Genomic DNA, 14,572 nt, shown 5'->3' on the forward strand with positions numbered 1-14,572 from the left:
TCTTTCAATCCGATTTGACATTTTAATAAATTAGAAAGTGTCAATTAAAAAAAAATACATTTTAAACAATGTCAAAGATATCGATTATTGTTTCTATTTTTTAAAAATTTATTTATTTTTCTTTTTAAAATCATCAATTATTTTTTTTTTGTTGAAATAATTTTGACAAAATTAATATATACTTATAAAAAATTCAGTATAATTTTAATTATATTTTTGTTGAAATTTTGTTATCTCAGTGCATTTGTATTGTAACTGATGATATAAAATCTTAAATAGATAAATTGAAAATATTGAATAGAATTAATGAGAATATTATAACAATATTTAAATATTTTCGCACTTTATTTCTTTCTCCATCACCACATTAGTTCCCTCATAGAGTAAGTTTGTGAGTACTATACTTACTATACTATAGAGGGACTCGATCCCCTAAAGGCGAATCGACTTTAATAACGAGTCCGACTTCCGACTCGACACGGCCTAACTGGGCTCGTTCGCGTCTTTTGCCGTCCAACATTGCGCCGATGCTGTTTATGGCTCTTCATAACGCCCCATAAATCAGTCCCCTCTTAGCACAACGTAAGTTTGAGTATTTTTTTTTCTTCTTTTTTTTTCTCACCAAAATTGAAGCTTTTAGTAAGTGAAAATTAAAAAAATTCAATTTTACTTTATAAGAGGCAAAAAGATGTAAATTACTACTTGAAGTAGTTAATAATTTATAGTTCACTGTCTTACAAATACACTGAGATGTATATTCAAGTTGCCTCAGGGAGTTTGTTTCATTCAACCGGTGGCTCGACTCGCCCACTCATTCGTTCATTCATACACGTGCCACGCGATTTAAATCGATAAACGAAAACTTGAAGAATACAAATGCTATTTTTTCTCTCCTTTTTTTTTACTCATTTATTCTTTTTTTATTAGTTAACAGAAAAACTAATATTTAAATGATTTATTTTTCAAACTTTACTAATTTCTTTTTAAATAATTATAATTATTATTAATATTAATTAGAAATGAAATTATGAAAAATAATTGTAGTAAATGTATTTTTAAAGCTACAAAAATTGCATGCAGAATTGGAAATAAAATTACAGCAGATGATGGAACGTATACTCATCAGACATGCAGTAATGCATATAACGCACCCAACAAGACGAAAATTATCTGAGGAATTTTTTAATCATCATCATTATGGTGATTTTTACAATGTGAAAAACGATTTAAAGTACAATAAATTGAAAAGGAAAAAATTCAATAGCAAAAAGAATCTCAGAAATTCTTTCAAATGTAGTTTTTGTACTTATTTTTAACAAAAGAATTATATTGTGATCATCAGTTGCTTTTAAAAACTGGCAAGAAACAATTTTTAAAAATATTTATCATCATTTTGCATTTATTGTATTCCTTCAATTTAATTGATTCGTACTTGATTTAAAACTGCAAATAAAAAAAAATCCATTTATTAGTGAAAAAAAAAATTCACGTACCTATCAGTCCAGCAGAGAGCTTCATCACGATACCTGTAAAAAGATTCAATTCAATTTTAATGAATATCAATGAATGAAAAATAATTAAAAATAATAAGATATCATTTTATTAAAATGAAATTTTTATCAGTATGTATGAGATTTAAAGTAAAAAAATAATAATAATAGAAAAGAAAAATAATCAGATGAAATTCTTTGGTCAGGATTTCTTCAGAATCAAAATCCGTGTCGCGGCTTACAGGAAAAAGCTTTTACATGAAAGCTCCACTCAATGAATAAGATCGTCGTCGTAAATTGTGCGCCAAGGCTAATCTCGCGCTTGAGCGAGTGCCCCTATACTTTTTCTTCACCCTCTTTCATTTATTATTTTTTATTTTTTTCCTGGTCAATTTACAATAACTGAAAAAATACAAATTTATCCAGCCTTTCACATATGAATATTTTTTTTTCAAGTTCAATAATATAAACATAAAATTGTAGTAACAAATTTATTGAATTTTATACGAAATTGCAGTATTTCTAAGCAAAAATATTTCCCTATTAAAAATTTACATGGGAATTATTTATTTTTTTTGAATTTTTAAATCAATATTAATAATTGATGAATTCTAATAAAAGCTTAATAAATCAAAAGCTTTTTTTTAATTTTATAAATATGAAATAATCTAGATTTCCGCATATTTAAATTTTTTTTTTGAATTCAATAAAACACTGATAAAATAGAGCAAGAGAGTGGAATGAATTTTAAAGTTGGAAAAAATAATTTCAACAACTATTTGCTATGGTATTAATTGGAAACGTGATAAAATGTATAACTACTGGAAAGCTGTCATTGGTACATGATTTAAAGCCAAATATTACGACAAAATCGGCATTCCTTAGTGCTCTTGATCTTTGAAAGTGGAGGAATGGTGCGTAAAAGACTGAGGGTGTCATAGAACACGTGGAGATACGTCTAGAGTGGAGTTTATTACCAACAAGGATACCGAAATAGCTTGGTCGAGGGTTGTGGAACATTGATTTAATGCAGAAGTAATTGGTCGAGCTTGGACGTCTCTATGTACTTGATTCTATACTAAATGTGAGTAAACACCAAGGAAAAGTTCTAATACCCCTAAATTGGAAAGACTGGAGTAATATTGGATACTCAGAACCAACCACTCAAAAAAAAAAATATTTCCAGTTAATCAATTAACTAACCATTTTCATCAATTCTTCATTTTCTAAGTTTTAAATATTTATTTCAATCCAAGAACAATCAAGAACCATTATTAAAATAATTCAAAGAGATATTTCTTTTATTTCTCTAGTTTAAAATATACAATTGTCTTGATATACATGAAAATATTGTCCATAAAGATGAAAATACAAAAATATTCAATAAAGCAGTGATAAGTGGGTACTTTGGTGGTATCATAACTGATAAGAATAAAAAAAAATCAATTGAAAAATGTACGAATTTTCAAGAAGATGATATTTGTAAAATACCACATATGCCACATCTGTTTTCTTGGTGTCCTTAGAACCTCTCCTGTTGTCTTCCTCCAACAACCTACCACTTCTACCAGCTATGCTGATACCTCTCGATGTAAAGTTAAACTTTAGAATAACACCGGGTGTACGAAATGTCTGAAAATGCCTTATGATATCTATAAGCTTGTAACTATCAATGTAGCATGAAAGGAATTTCAAAGTTGGGAAAATTCCAGATCACGAAACGAAAAAAAAAGAAAAATCGAACGTGCAAGTCAACGTAATGACTAAGCAATATGTGTACCAGCATAATAAAAAGTGTGATTCGATTTTTGAGTGTGTCACAAAGTTGTTAAACAGTATGGGGTTTAAATGAGAGGGTGAGAAGTAAGTGAGAAACGAAAGATACAAATTGCATTCTGATGAATTTTTTTCAAGTTTTTTTCAATGAAAAAAAAATTGTCAAGAGATTTACGATAAAATGTATGTAAGTAAAGAGAGAAAAAAAAACAACAAAACATGTGCATTGACATTACATTTTTAATCGTACAAAGTATACTTTCAAGAATCAATTGATCCAAAGAATCCGTTTATCGGCATCAGAGTCCACCGATTTCTCGAGGGCAATATAAAAACTTTGATCTCTTTTCTTCTCTTATTCTTTTACTGCGTATCGTCTTCCTATACTTGATTCCCTTCCCTTTACCTTCTCTTGCCCCCATCCACAGAATGTTCTTTTGATTCGACAACGACGGCGGTCACTGATCCTCTTCAAATGGTCCACCGAAGCTGCTGTGTGGCATAGCTGGCGCATTATCACATAAGTTATAAGTTTTTTCTCGCACGTTCCTCGTAATTCTTTTACTCTATAATACTTTTATTCTTATCTTTACTGCATGCTACGATATATTTCATTAAAAAAATTCCTATTGATCAAATTTTTTTCTCACCCTTAAATAAATGAACATCAATCAACTTTGTATACTACTAGTAATAACTAAAAAAAATATCTTATAAACTCTCGACTTTTCTTCTTGTCAACAAATGTGTGTATAAGTACATTTATTTAGTGTGTAAATGAATAGATAATAAATGTGAGATTAATTAAAAGAAACAGTAGTGAACAAGCTATTGAAAGTGATTAAGTTCTATGAGTTCTTAAACACGTGGTCTGATGTAGTCTGAAAAGGAAGAATGTGAACCGCGATAGAGGATAAAGGAAAGAGAGTGGGATACATACAGAAGCAGACAAAGTGGCGCCAGTGATGGGCACCTACTGGCCAATAAATCTACACACGTCTCATTACTAAGCTTGTCTTCTTTAATTGAAATCTCGTGTTTTTCCAAATAACGTGTCGATTCATCTCTTCTTACAATTAAAAAAATTTTTATTTTTTTCCCCACTCCTATCCTGCACACTAAACACTTCTTTCTCCAACCAAAAAAAACAAACATGCCAATTATTTTTCATTAATTAACTCCATTTTATTAAAATGATTGGATAATAATCATTCAGGACTTGATTTATTAAAAAATTCCTAGTTTTATAGCTTTTTGCTCTTTTTGTTGGACTCTTTGTTTTTCATTGGTCATTTAACTTTTTTTTTTTTTTTATTAAAACAACGAGGCTATATAAAGTAACTCTGTCCGGTTTAAATGACACAGAAGACACCACGAACAAGTGAGTTATACGTATATAGAAGATATACTCAAGAGCACTCTGGTGGACGCATCATGTGATTGTCAGGACAAGAGAAAGTTCACAGGATTAAAAAAAAAAATTACAATTACAGTCATTCAAGTTAAATATTTCTTCTACACGTCATATATCCTTGGTGGGTTTTTTTGTTTTAATCTTAAAAGCTCCAAAAATTGACAAATGGATCATTAACTGACTTGACAACAAAATTAAACTCTTGATTGATTTTAAAATTCAGATAAAAATGGTTTAAAAGTGTAATATTTTAAATGGTGGTTTTACAAGATAATGTATACAAAATGAAGAGTTGATGAGTGCGAGAAAGTTCGGGTGCAGCAATAACAATCTGACGACGACGCAGACGTAAGATGAGATCGCTACTCCTGCTACTCTTTCTGGTTTCTTGTTTCTTCATGGTGAACATTGTTGATCCTCCAGGGTACCAGTAAAAAACATGAACGATACGAATCACCCGACCCCGAACGATTAGCTTCGGGCTACCGGTAGTTCAGAGTCTCTTGTTGATGATTCCGACGCTTATTGTATCGTGTAATTTTTATTGAACATCCTGTACTTCAGCTTTTATATATTGGTATGAAAATTCTTTCACTTTTTTTCATTAGTACAGTCAATTTTAGGTGTAGTTAATTTTTTCTCCTACATGACCAAATTTTTAATAACAACATATTATAATTACTCTGTATGTCACAATGATTATGACATGTCCTGATAAAAATTAAATTAAGAAGCTGTCTGTAAGACTTGTTTCATTTCCAGCTTAACCACTAGCTACATCATCATCATCATCAGCATCAACTTGATAATTTTTTTACAAAGCTGTTGTTGTCTATATAAAAGGTAGCTCAACAAGTCCATGAATTCTTATTAAAACTCAAGAACATGATCTTATGAATAATACACGTACAATTAGCTTCAACGTTTCCAATTTAATCGACGAATTATCAACCCTTGAGGGAACAAATGCTAGAGGGACTTGACTTCTTCTCCCTTTATTTCCTCAACTTCTGGTATAATGACAATCGTTGAATGGTGATATAAACTGTAAAAAAAAGTCAGCAGGAAAATGACAAAGATAAAAGTTTACAAAGAGACAAATAACATATACAACAGGCGACGTAGTTTTGCACGAGTACCACGTAGCTTCACAGCGGGATAGCGTGATGAGACGTATTTATGAACGTTCACATGGAGAACGAAGGCACGAGCTGCTGGAATTAAGTAACTAACTGCTTCCTCAATGCTTGTATTTGTAATGTTAAAATACGAGAATAACAGTTGTTATTATTGTTAAATAATGTATATACACAATCAAAAATAATAATAGGAATACATATGTTCTTAATGATTTATTGAAATTGTTCTTGCCAACTTCAAAAAAGTTATACTTGACAAGAAAATAAATGTTTTTACGAATAATGATTTCATTAGTTCTCAAACATGGTCTGAAGGTTTGTTAAGGTATAGGAACATCATGTCAGAAAACCAAGCAGGAAAGAGGAGCTAATCGACAGCAATTCTATATAGGATCTGAAATGATGAAAAGATCGCCCACACTGCTACTTGACCTCTCTATACGCCTCCATAAGTTCGTATACAGTTAACCTTATCAAATTGACTCCCGACCTAATTCTCTTTTTTTTCTTCTTTTTTTTACTCAGAAAGAATGTGTAGCAGCATCATATTTTTTGGCAAATAACCATTGACAGAAAGTAGCAGTCATGAATTTCATTGATATATTTATCTTTATTATGGTTGAAATTCTTAGAAAGTTTATTCATTAGGATTTTGCATCATTTGTCATGTGTATCTGTATATTTCATTGAAGAATCAGAGCTTTGGAAGACCATACAGAACCTCATCTGTCCGTGTGTTTGTACTTGAGATAAGTTATGACCATAATAAGGTGTGGCTTTATGCATTCGCTCATGTTTCTCATCTTGCAACAACTTATTATTATTTTTCTCACCCATGTTTTTTTCTTGTTTTCATTCTCTGTACTTTACTTTTTTTCAAATTTATTGGATCTCTTTTTTAAAAAATCTCAATTCTCCATTCTTTCTTTTTGGTTTTCTAAATATCATCATCCAAGTCTTAGTAGATAATACTTCTTAGAGTCAGACACTTAGGTTCAATTGATTTATAGATACATTCAGAATAATTTCTAGTCACTTTAGTTAAAAAAACTTGACTATTAATCTCTAGTTGGTGCTTTTCAACAAGGTGGATAACATGTAATGGTAATTCTAGTTGCTCTTTGCTTCAAAAGAGTTGAAGTTTATCTAGCTCTGGTCTAGGACATAGATAAAACTTCTAGGAAGCTGATGTTTAAAATCATCTGGGTTTAACTAATGAGTAGAAACCTCTAAGAATCTTACTTCACCTGATCAGTACTGGACTTAAATTGGTTTAATTACAATTTAAAAAACTGAACCTCAACTTTAAAATACTCTTAATGATATTGAGGAAAAAAAATGCCATCACTTGAGAATTTGGTGTTAAAAAATAAAAATGATGGTCTCATTCTCATGAAGTGCCCAAGAAAGTTGATTACTTGGCCAAATTGATGGAAATAATTAGAATGAGGTAAAATAAAGATGAAAAGAATAATATGTTCCATATCGATTATTATACAGGGACGGGTTGACGTTTATTTGAAATATGTATAAAGCCACGACTATAATGTTTATGTATGCGGCGAAGGCACTTACAAGCTTTTTCTTTGATACGTCTTCCCCATCTCTGAAAGTTGCACGAAAAAAGAGCAAGAAAGTAGATGTACTTTGTCGCGGATAAGATTTGAATAAAAGTATCTTTGGCTGATGGTATAATATATATAGAAAGAATAAGAAAATTTTTCTTGGCAATTCTGATAGACTATTTCTTTCATTTTCCCTCTCTACTTTTTCTTTACAACTGCTGCGTGCAAGCTCATTAAATATGTATAGATTCGCACCCCCGCAATGCCTATAACCCCCACCTATTTTGTGGTAATGCACAGTCTCCAGTGAATGATTACGCGGGACATATGTTTTACGGATTGCGCTTGATTTCCTTTTATGATATAAGAACTTTTATATACAAACATATTTTTGAGCCTTATAAAGCTTTATTTATATGACTTATTTGAATACCAGTAAATCTACTAATAAATTAGCTTTTATCATTTCCAGGGATGCATTAAATTTATTGCATTCATTTTTCTCTTTAAATAATTTTTGTAACAAAAATTGTTATTGAAATCAAAGAACTAGGGTAAGATGACCTATGAGTGATGATCATCAACTGAATGACCAATACATAAAACATCAACTACAAACTTCCAAGCTAAATAAATACCATTTAATATTCTCTAAAATTATATTGAATTAGCAACAAAATAGAGAAACAAGTTGAACATTCTTGAATGTATAGAATCAAGATGATATCACAATGTTTCTGTCTTTAAGATGGACACTCTTCTCGTCAAGTCATTGATCAACATGATGACTATGTTTTAGATTTTCTTGTTGATCCAATAAAACCAATGTCAATATTGCAGCTACAAAATATAAAATAACTTCAAAGTTTGCTATTAATAATATTTAATGTCATTCACTAGATGGTGTTGATCACTTATAGAACATTGTACCCCTATCAATATCTTTGCTCTGAAAAATCATTCTTGGACACTAAAATTTTCTAGTCACATACAAACTATTTCTTTCCAGTGCATTATTGTCTTTAACATGATGTTTTATTCTACGAGAATAATTTTTGATCCTAGTGTGTAATAACATTTGAAAGAACATAAGACAAAAGTTGGAGAAAAGACAGTTCGACAACCCTCGATCTATCCTCTGTATCCAACTCGATCCCTAAAGGCTTTATAGCGTAAGTTAGCATACTTGATTTGATTTTTTTTTGTATTGGATAATAGTCCCAGGTAATGGTGTAACATCGGAGGGTTGTATAAGAGCAACGTACAAATTTTCACGCCTTCCGTTTTACCCTCCCCTGGATTTTTTTTTCTACTCTTATTTCCCCTGGTCTTTGGGTTCAATCCTCTTCGGCATCTTTTTCTTTGCACCCTTGACTCTACGACTGTTCGCATTAACGAATTTACATTTTTTAAATGGGGAGGGTCGCCGAGTACTCGCGGGGTGATAACTCGCGAGCCATTTGTTCCACGAAGAAATGAAACTTGGCTGTTTCTTTCTCTCATTCTACCGACTTGTGTTACTTGTACACTCTTCCATCTTAATAAAGAATCACGACACTTGAGACTACAGTCTTTAAAATGGATTTTTCCCTGGGTGGCAGTATTTCACTGAGACAACCTCGTGGACTATTAATATCCATTCGAAGGGTATTATACACATAGTTTTCTGATATTAACTTTGTACAATGATCTTTTAATAATTCCTTTTAACACCATATTTATTTTTTTTATCACCATAATTCAAACTTGCTCCTTAACTTAAAAAAAACCAGTTTATTACTATGAAAATTTATTTATCTCGAGATTAAAACTATTTTTGTATGAAGAGAAGAAAAAAATTTTTTTCTATTAAAAAGTTGCTCAACAAATACAGGTAATGCTATAAAATAATATACATGAGAAAAATACGACACACTAACGTTAAACTTTGAAACTTTTTATTTGCTTGTTACCAGTTCGTTTCTTCCTTTCTTTATAACTTTTTTGTATTTAGCTTTTAAAAAAACACATTCCGTGGTTGGCGACCGTATCGGAGAGATCGAACCGTCATTCTCCTATTTTCAATGACCGTCGCACACCATTCTACACACATACTCATATATATATGTATATAAACAAAAGTTTAACAATATCCAAGTCTTTTGAAATACATTGTCTCATGAAGGAACATAAAAACATATCAGAGAAATGATTAGGCATCGTTCACGTTTTTTTTATTAATTAATAATATACCGACACACGATTATTTTTTTTTGTTGCTTCTCAAGAGTGAAAATAAATCAAGTCAAATTGATATTTTATTTTAATTATTTTTATAAAGCAAAAAATAACTATTAGAACAATAAATAAATGATTAAATGTAGGTTTTTATGAATTTTCAATAATCTCTCTTTTCGTGTGACTTTTCTTTGTCTCTCTTTATATAAAGATATTAGGGATTTTGAGATTGAATCGCGCGTGCCAGATCGACAGATAAAAAACTTGAGACCCAGAAGTCCATGGGGATCGAATCGAATCGACTACTTCGTGAAATCGATTGAGACGCTGCTCGGATTTAATATAGGTCCTTTTATAATATGATATTCTATTTGTACGTGAATGTATAGATTCGTTAGGCCTCATCGCAATCGATTTTGTTCACACGAAAATTTAATAACCTCAACATGGCTGATTATACTTATTACTCTCATTATTACTATGTTTATATTGATTTCACGACTATCCAACAAATTTCATAGCATGACCGAAAATCTGAATGAATGCCACACCTCTTATTGAATCAATCTAGAAAATAATAACGCAGCTTTTTCAATTGAATTTTAAACAGGCTCTGATTGAGCTCTATTAAAGCATCAGAGAAGAGAAGCTTTTTTTTGTTGCACTGAAGATGCACTTGAGATCAACGAAAATTTAGTCAAATATTACAAGCATCTCTCTAGTAATTACAATTTTCTGTCCCTGAAATATTTCATCAATTCACTTTGAAGAGGTCGATGATCGAATAAAGTCAAAAATCGTATAGGATGTATATATAGCTACCATCATGAAGCTGGAGGCAAGTTGTATAATACCCGATGCAGCCGCACAGCCAAGTTTCGGCAGGCTATAATCAATTCTGATTGCAGTCCCGGATCACGGTGCGATCCACTCGCCGATAGTCGAGAAAAAAGTCAGCTACCCAACTACCGGGCCCAAAACGCGGCTTGGACTTGAAGAGAATCAACCGTGGGTTGATGCGTCGACTTTGTTGAAAAGAGGGAATAAGAGAAGAAGAAGAAGAAGAAGAAGAAGAAGAAGACGTGGCAAAGTCAACGAAGAAGAAGAGAAAGATGACGATGAAGAAGAATAAGAGGGTGAACAGAACGCGCGAGATTACTTTGTGTCGGTATTATGTCGGGGGAGTCCCGAGGACTCTCGACTACTTCGGTGCAAGCGATAAAAACCCCTGCAAGTTATTTATCGGTCGGCTTGGCCAAACCAACACAAACATCCTTCTTCTAAAGAAGCTATAGCTATCTCTCTGCTTGTCTTATCCTTCAATCATCCAGCAAGAACACTATGATTAGATTTATTATTCCAAAAATACAACCTCCACATTTTTTTTATATCCTTGTTTAATTATGTACAGTGTATGTGTGCAGATTATTACCAAAGTTGGCTTTTTAAAAAATAAAATGTTGAAACCAAACTTATTAATGGATGGTGCAGTCTATTGACTCAGGTTAGTCAGAACGACGGAAGAATGCATCTTGTGTCTTTTAACTCGCATCAGTCGCGCGTCCAACTGATGCACCCTGAGGACCTTGATCTGCCGCTCTTCTCTGTTTATATCTCGCTCTCATCCTTCATCTTTCCTTCTTTCGCTCGCTTCTTTCATTCCCTTACGTCCGCGCGCGTCCGGCCCCATTAGTAGTCGGCTATAAGCCATCATTCAATAATGCTCTCAATGCGCCGCTCTTGAGGTTTCTCTTCTATTCGTGCACTTATACCGGGTGTTCAGTGAATTTTCTTCCTTGTCAATCTCATCCACCAGCCATTCAGTGGTGTAGTACAAATAATTCACTTATCAGTTATTATCAGAATATTTTTTCTCTTCTCAACTGTCTTGCCATTTAATTATCATAATTATCCGTCAATTTCTTGGTAATATTATCATATAGTTACGTTATCTGGAAAGGTATATTATCAAGAAGTTGGTAATGAGACTTTTAAATTTTTACTGAGAAGTATTACAAGATTTAATGAAACTTTATAATAGAATAAATAAAATTCAATGATGATAAAAAAGAAATTTAGACCAGTTGATATGATCGTAACAATTATGTTTTAGTGGTCACTGTTATGGTACATTAACTATATAACATCAAGGATTTTTGGATCAATCGATAAAGCTATGCCTCCTGGCAACATGTACTTCATTTTTGCATATATTAAAATATACGATATAATAAAAAAAATTAATGTACCATCCAGGAATGATGATTTTATTTTTATTTATTTTTTTTTCTGAAAAATTAGTCAATTATTTTTTTCGCAGTATAAATATCGAATTATTTGCACAGACATAGTATTATTGAATGTGCCATTAGTAATTAAAAAAGTAAACACAGTGTATTTATATAGATATAATGTTTAGAGTTAATCTGAAGTGATAGATGTGTTGCGTGACAATCAAGATACTCGTGAGTACATATATTAAGAGTTTAACATTCAAATTTCTATTTCTCTTGTAGTTTTTTAGTTTTAATCTTTTCTTCGGTTTATCTTTTTTGTTTCAGTCCTTCTCTCTAATGAATAAATGGCGAAATGAACTGTTCCGGTGCTTGCGGCTATCGGCGTCTCGTCGGACCGACGAGAGAATGAATGACGAGGGTACTTAAAGCCTTCGGGGCGGCAACAAGTGGCATTTAGCACGCTGCCTCACGCGCGCACCATGTCACCCTGAATGTAGTGATTTTTTATTTTATTTTTCATTTAACATCACAATTATAAATAAATAAATTAATATCATTTGCAAGAATCAAGCGAGAAAGAAAAAAAAATATTCATTTAAATGAAAAAGATTCATTTGAAGAAATAATTTCTTCAACTAAATTAAATTGATTTAATTATATGTTGTGTATCTATTATCAAGCAAGAACATGAATTTACTCAAGACCATTCATCACTTCATTATGTTATAATGTAATAAAGTTATCAATAAATAGATAAAAATCCACGACAAAAGTGATAATGATATGTGTGCATAAAACGTGACAATAATATTATACAATTAATTCATTCGACAGATTGATATGATCAAGTCTTGCTGATGAAAGATAAAAAAAAGATGCAGCATTCATGGGAAGGCTGACGATGATTCACGAAAAGTTGATGTGAAGTAACATGACAGACTAAGAGAAAGAGTCAAGGGAGAAAGAACGAAACTGTATAGAAAAGAGACAGAACAGCTGCCACACTCGCGTGCCTAAGCGGGGGACGTGCAGCACGCGGCTCGTGGATAATTGATAGCGGAATGCTAATAACCTGAACGAGCTAGGAATTATAATAGGTTTCTTGTATATAACTTATGTCCACAGCTTCTTTTCAGAAGTCATCTTGTTGTGACTCTGAGATATCGATTATTATCACACGTGAATTAAATCTACTCTTGTTATTCACTGCTCATAACAATTTCTACAATGTGCTAGAAATTTATACACATTCATCTATTAATTATGATTATTATCATCACATAATAACATCAAGTTATGAATTTTTATTCACAATCTGCTATTTCAATTATTCCAGTCATTTGAATGTTTTATTCTTCAAATGAATACTTGAATGATTGATTGAAGAATTATTTAGAAGAATAGCACAGACTGAAGGGAAATTAATAGAATGAAGTAAACAATAACCTGTAACAGGGGAATCCTTGAGACACATGTAAATCCATAGGCATGGCAGGATGAGTAGCTCCATGAGCTGCAGCAAGACTATAATCAGCCCCTGTGGACAAGGGTGGCTGCATCATGCCGGCAGCAGCAGCAGCAGCATGGTGTCCTGCTATCATAGCACCCCAGTGGAAACCCGTCGGACCGGTAGGCATTGCCGGTGGATGTTCGAGCTCGAGGCCGCGTCCGGCGGCGGTTCCAGGACCACCGCCGCTCGCGACCCCGCTGCTCCTGTGCATCAACCACCCCTCCACAACGAAATTGTGGCTTTGCCAACTACTGGAAAACGACTTTATTTAGCCTCTTAATCCACACACACACCACACTGCTTCACTAAATACAACCACTTTATTATGATGATGATTATTATTATTATTACAACAGCTAATATCACTTAATAGATATTGGAACACTTGATTATCTTCCTTCAATCCAGCTTATCACATCACTCCCATCAACGATGCCAACTACACACTAGGACTCGTTGCATCATAGCCGAGTTCCTGATGAACGTCATCCAGGTGAGTTAATCTGTATCATGGTGACTTTCGCGACAAGAACGCGACCGAAACAGATGCGAAGCGCGAACGTAATGCGGACTCCAGATGTATCTGCTGGCACGTATCTGGAGGGGCAGGTGACAGCGGAGAGGGACACGCGTCGTGAGAGGCTGGACTCTGGAGAACACTGGAAGGAGATGCAGGTTATGCGGAAAGAGGGAAACACAAGAGTAGGGTATAGAAGGTTGATACCACTGCTATCACCACTAAAACGGTGCAAGCTCGCGGGGGCGGAGCTTCTACCATTTCAGCAACATCACGTGATCAAACCAAGTGGAGAAGGAGAAGAGAGGACCATCTCACTACTACCGACCGCCTACTGAGGCCGTCCTCCTGCACTCTCTGGACCGAGAGGGATGGAAGTGGATGAAAAGAATCAAGTGATGAGATATATAATACGACACTTGTTGAGTCTTTCTGTTATTCTTTCGTCTCATAACTAAATTAATCTCAAATCCTCCTATTTAATTATGACTTTGTTTTATATCAGCTTCATTATTTGAAACAAAATTAAAAATAAAATCAAAAACATTTCTCATGGCATTATTGATTTGAAATAGTAAGTTAATTTAGGAATAAATAATACTCTGCACATTTCTGATGAAATCAAAGATTTCAGAATGAACTGGAAATGATTTTATGGATTTCTAAGTTATATACAATCATAATTCTTGGTTCTATAAATTTTAAAG

At 32.8% G+C, this 14,572-nt stretch overlaps 1 protein-coding gene across 2 annotated transcripts in view; it reads right to left on the reverse strand.

The window, feature by feature from the left end:
• Positions 1–13,888, reverse strand: part of trh (trachealess) — a 66,720-nt gene extending 52,832 nt beyond the window's left edge. For both annotated transcript variants that reach the window (XM_035092987.1, XM_035092989.1), the window contains exons 1-2: positions 13,285–13,888; positions 1,494–1,526 (exon numbers count right to left, since the gene is read on the reverse strand). In XM_035092987.1, coding sequence (XP_034948878.1) covers positions 1,494–1,526; positions 13,285–13,559 — 308 coding nt within the window. In that variant the 5' untranslated portion in view covers positions 13,560–13,888. The remainder of the gene's footprint in view (positions 1–1,493; positions 1,527–13,284) is intronic.
• Between the last annotated feature and the right edge of the window lie 684 nt (positions 13,889–14,572).

This window comes from Chelonus insularis, unplaced genomic scaffold (genome assembly GCF_013357705.1).
Source record: "Chelonus insularis isolate UGA/USDA-ARS -01 unplaced genomic scaffold, ASM1335770v1 contig_94_pilon, whole genome shotgun sequence".
NCBI classification, from domain to species: domain Eukaryota; kingdom Metazoa; phylum Arthropoda; class Insecta; order Hymenoptera; family Braconidae; genus Chelonus; species Chelonus insularis.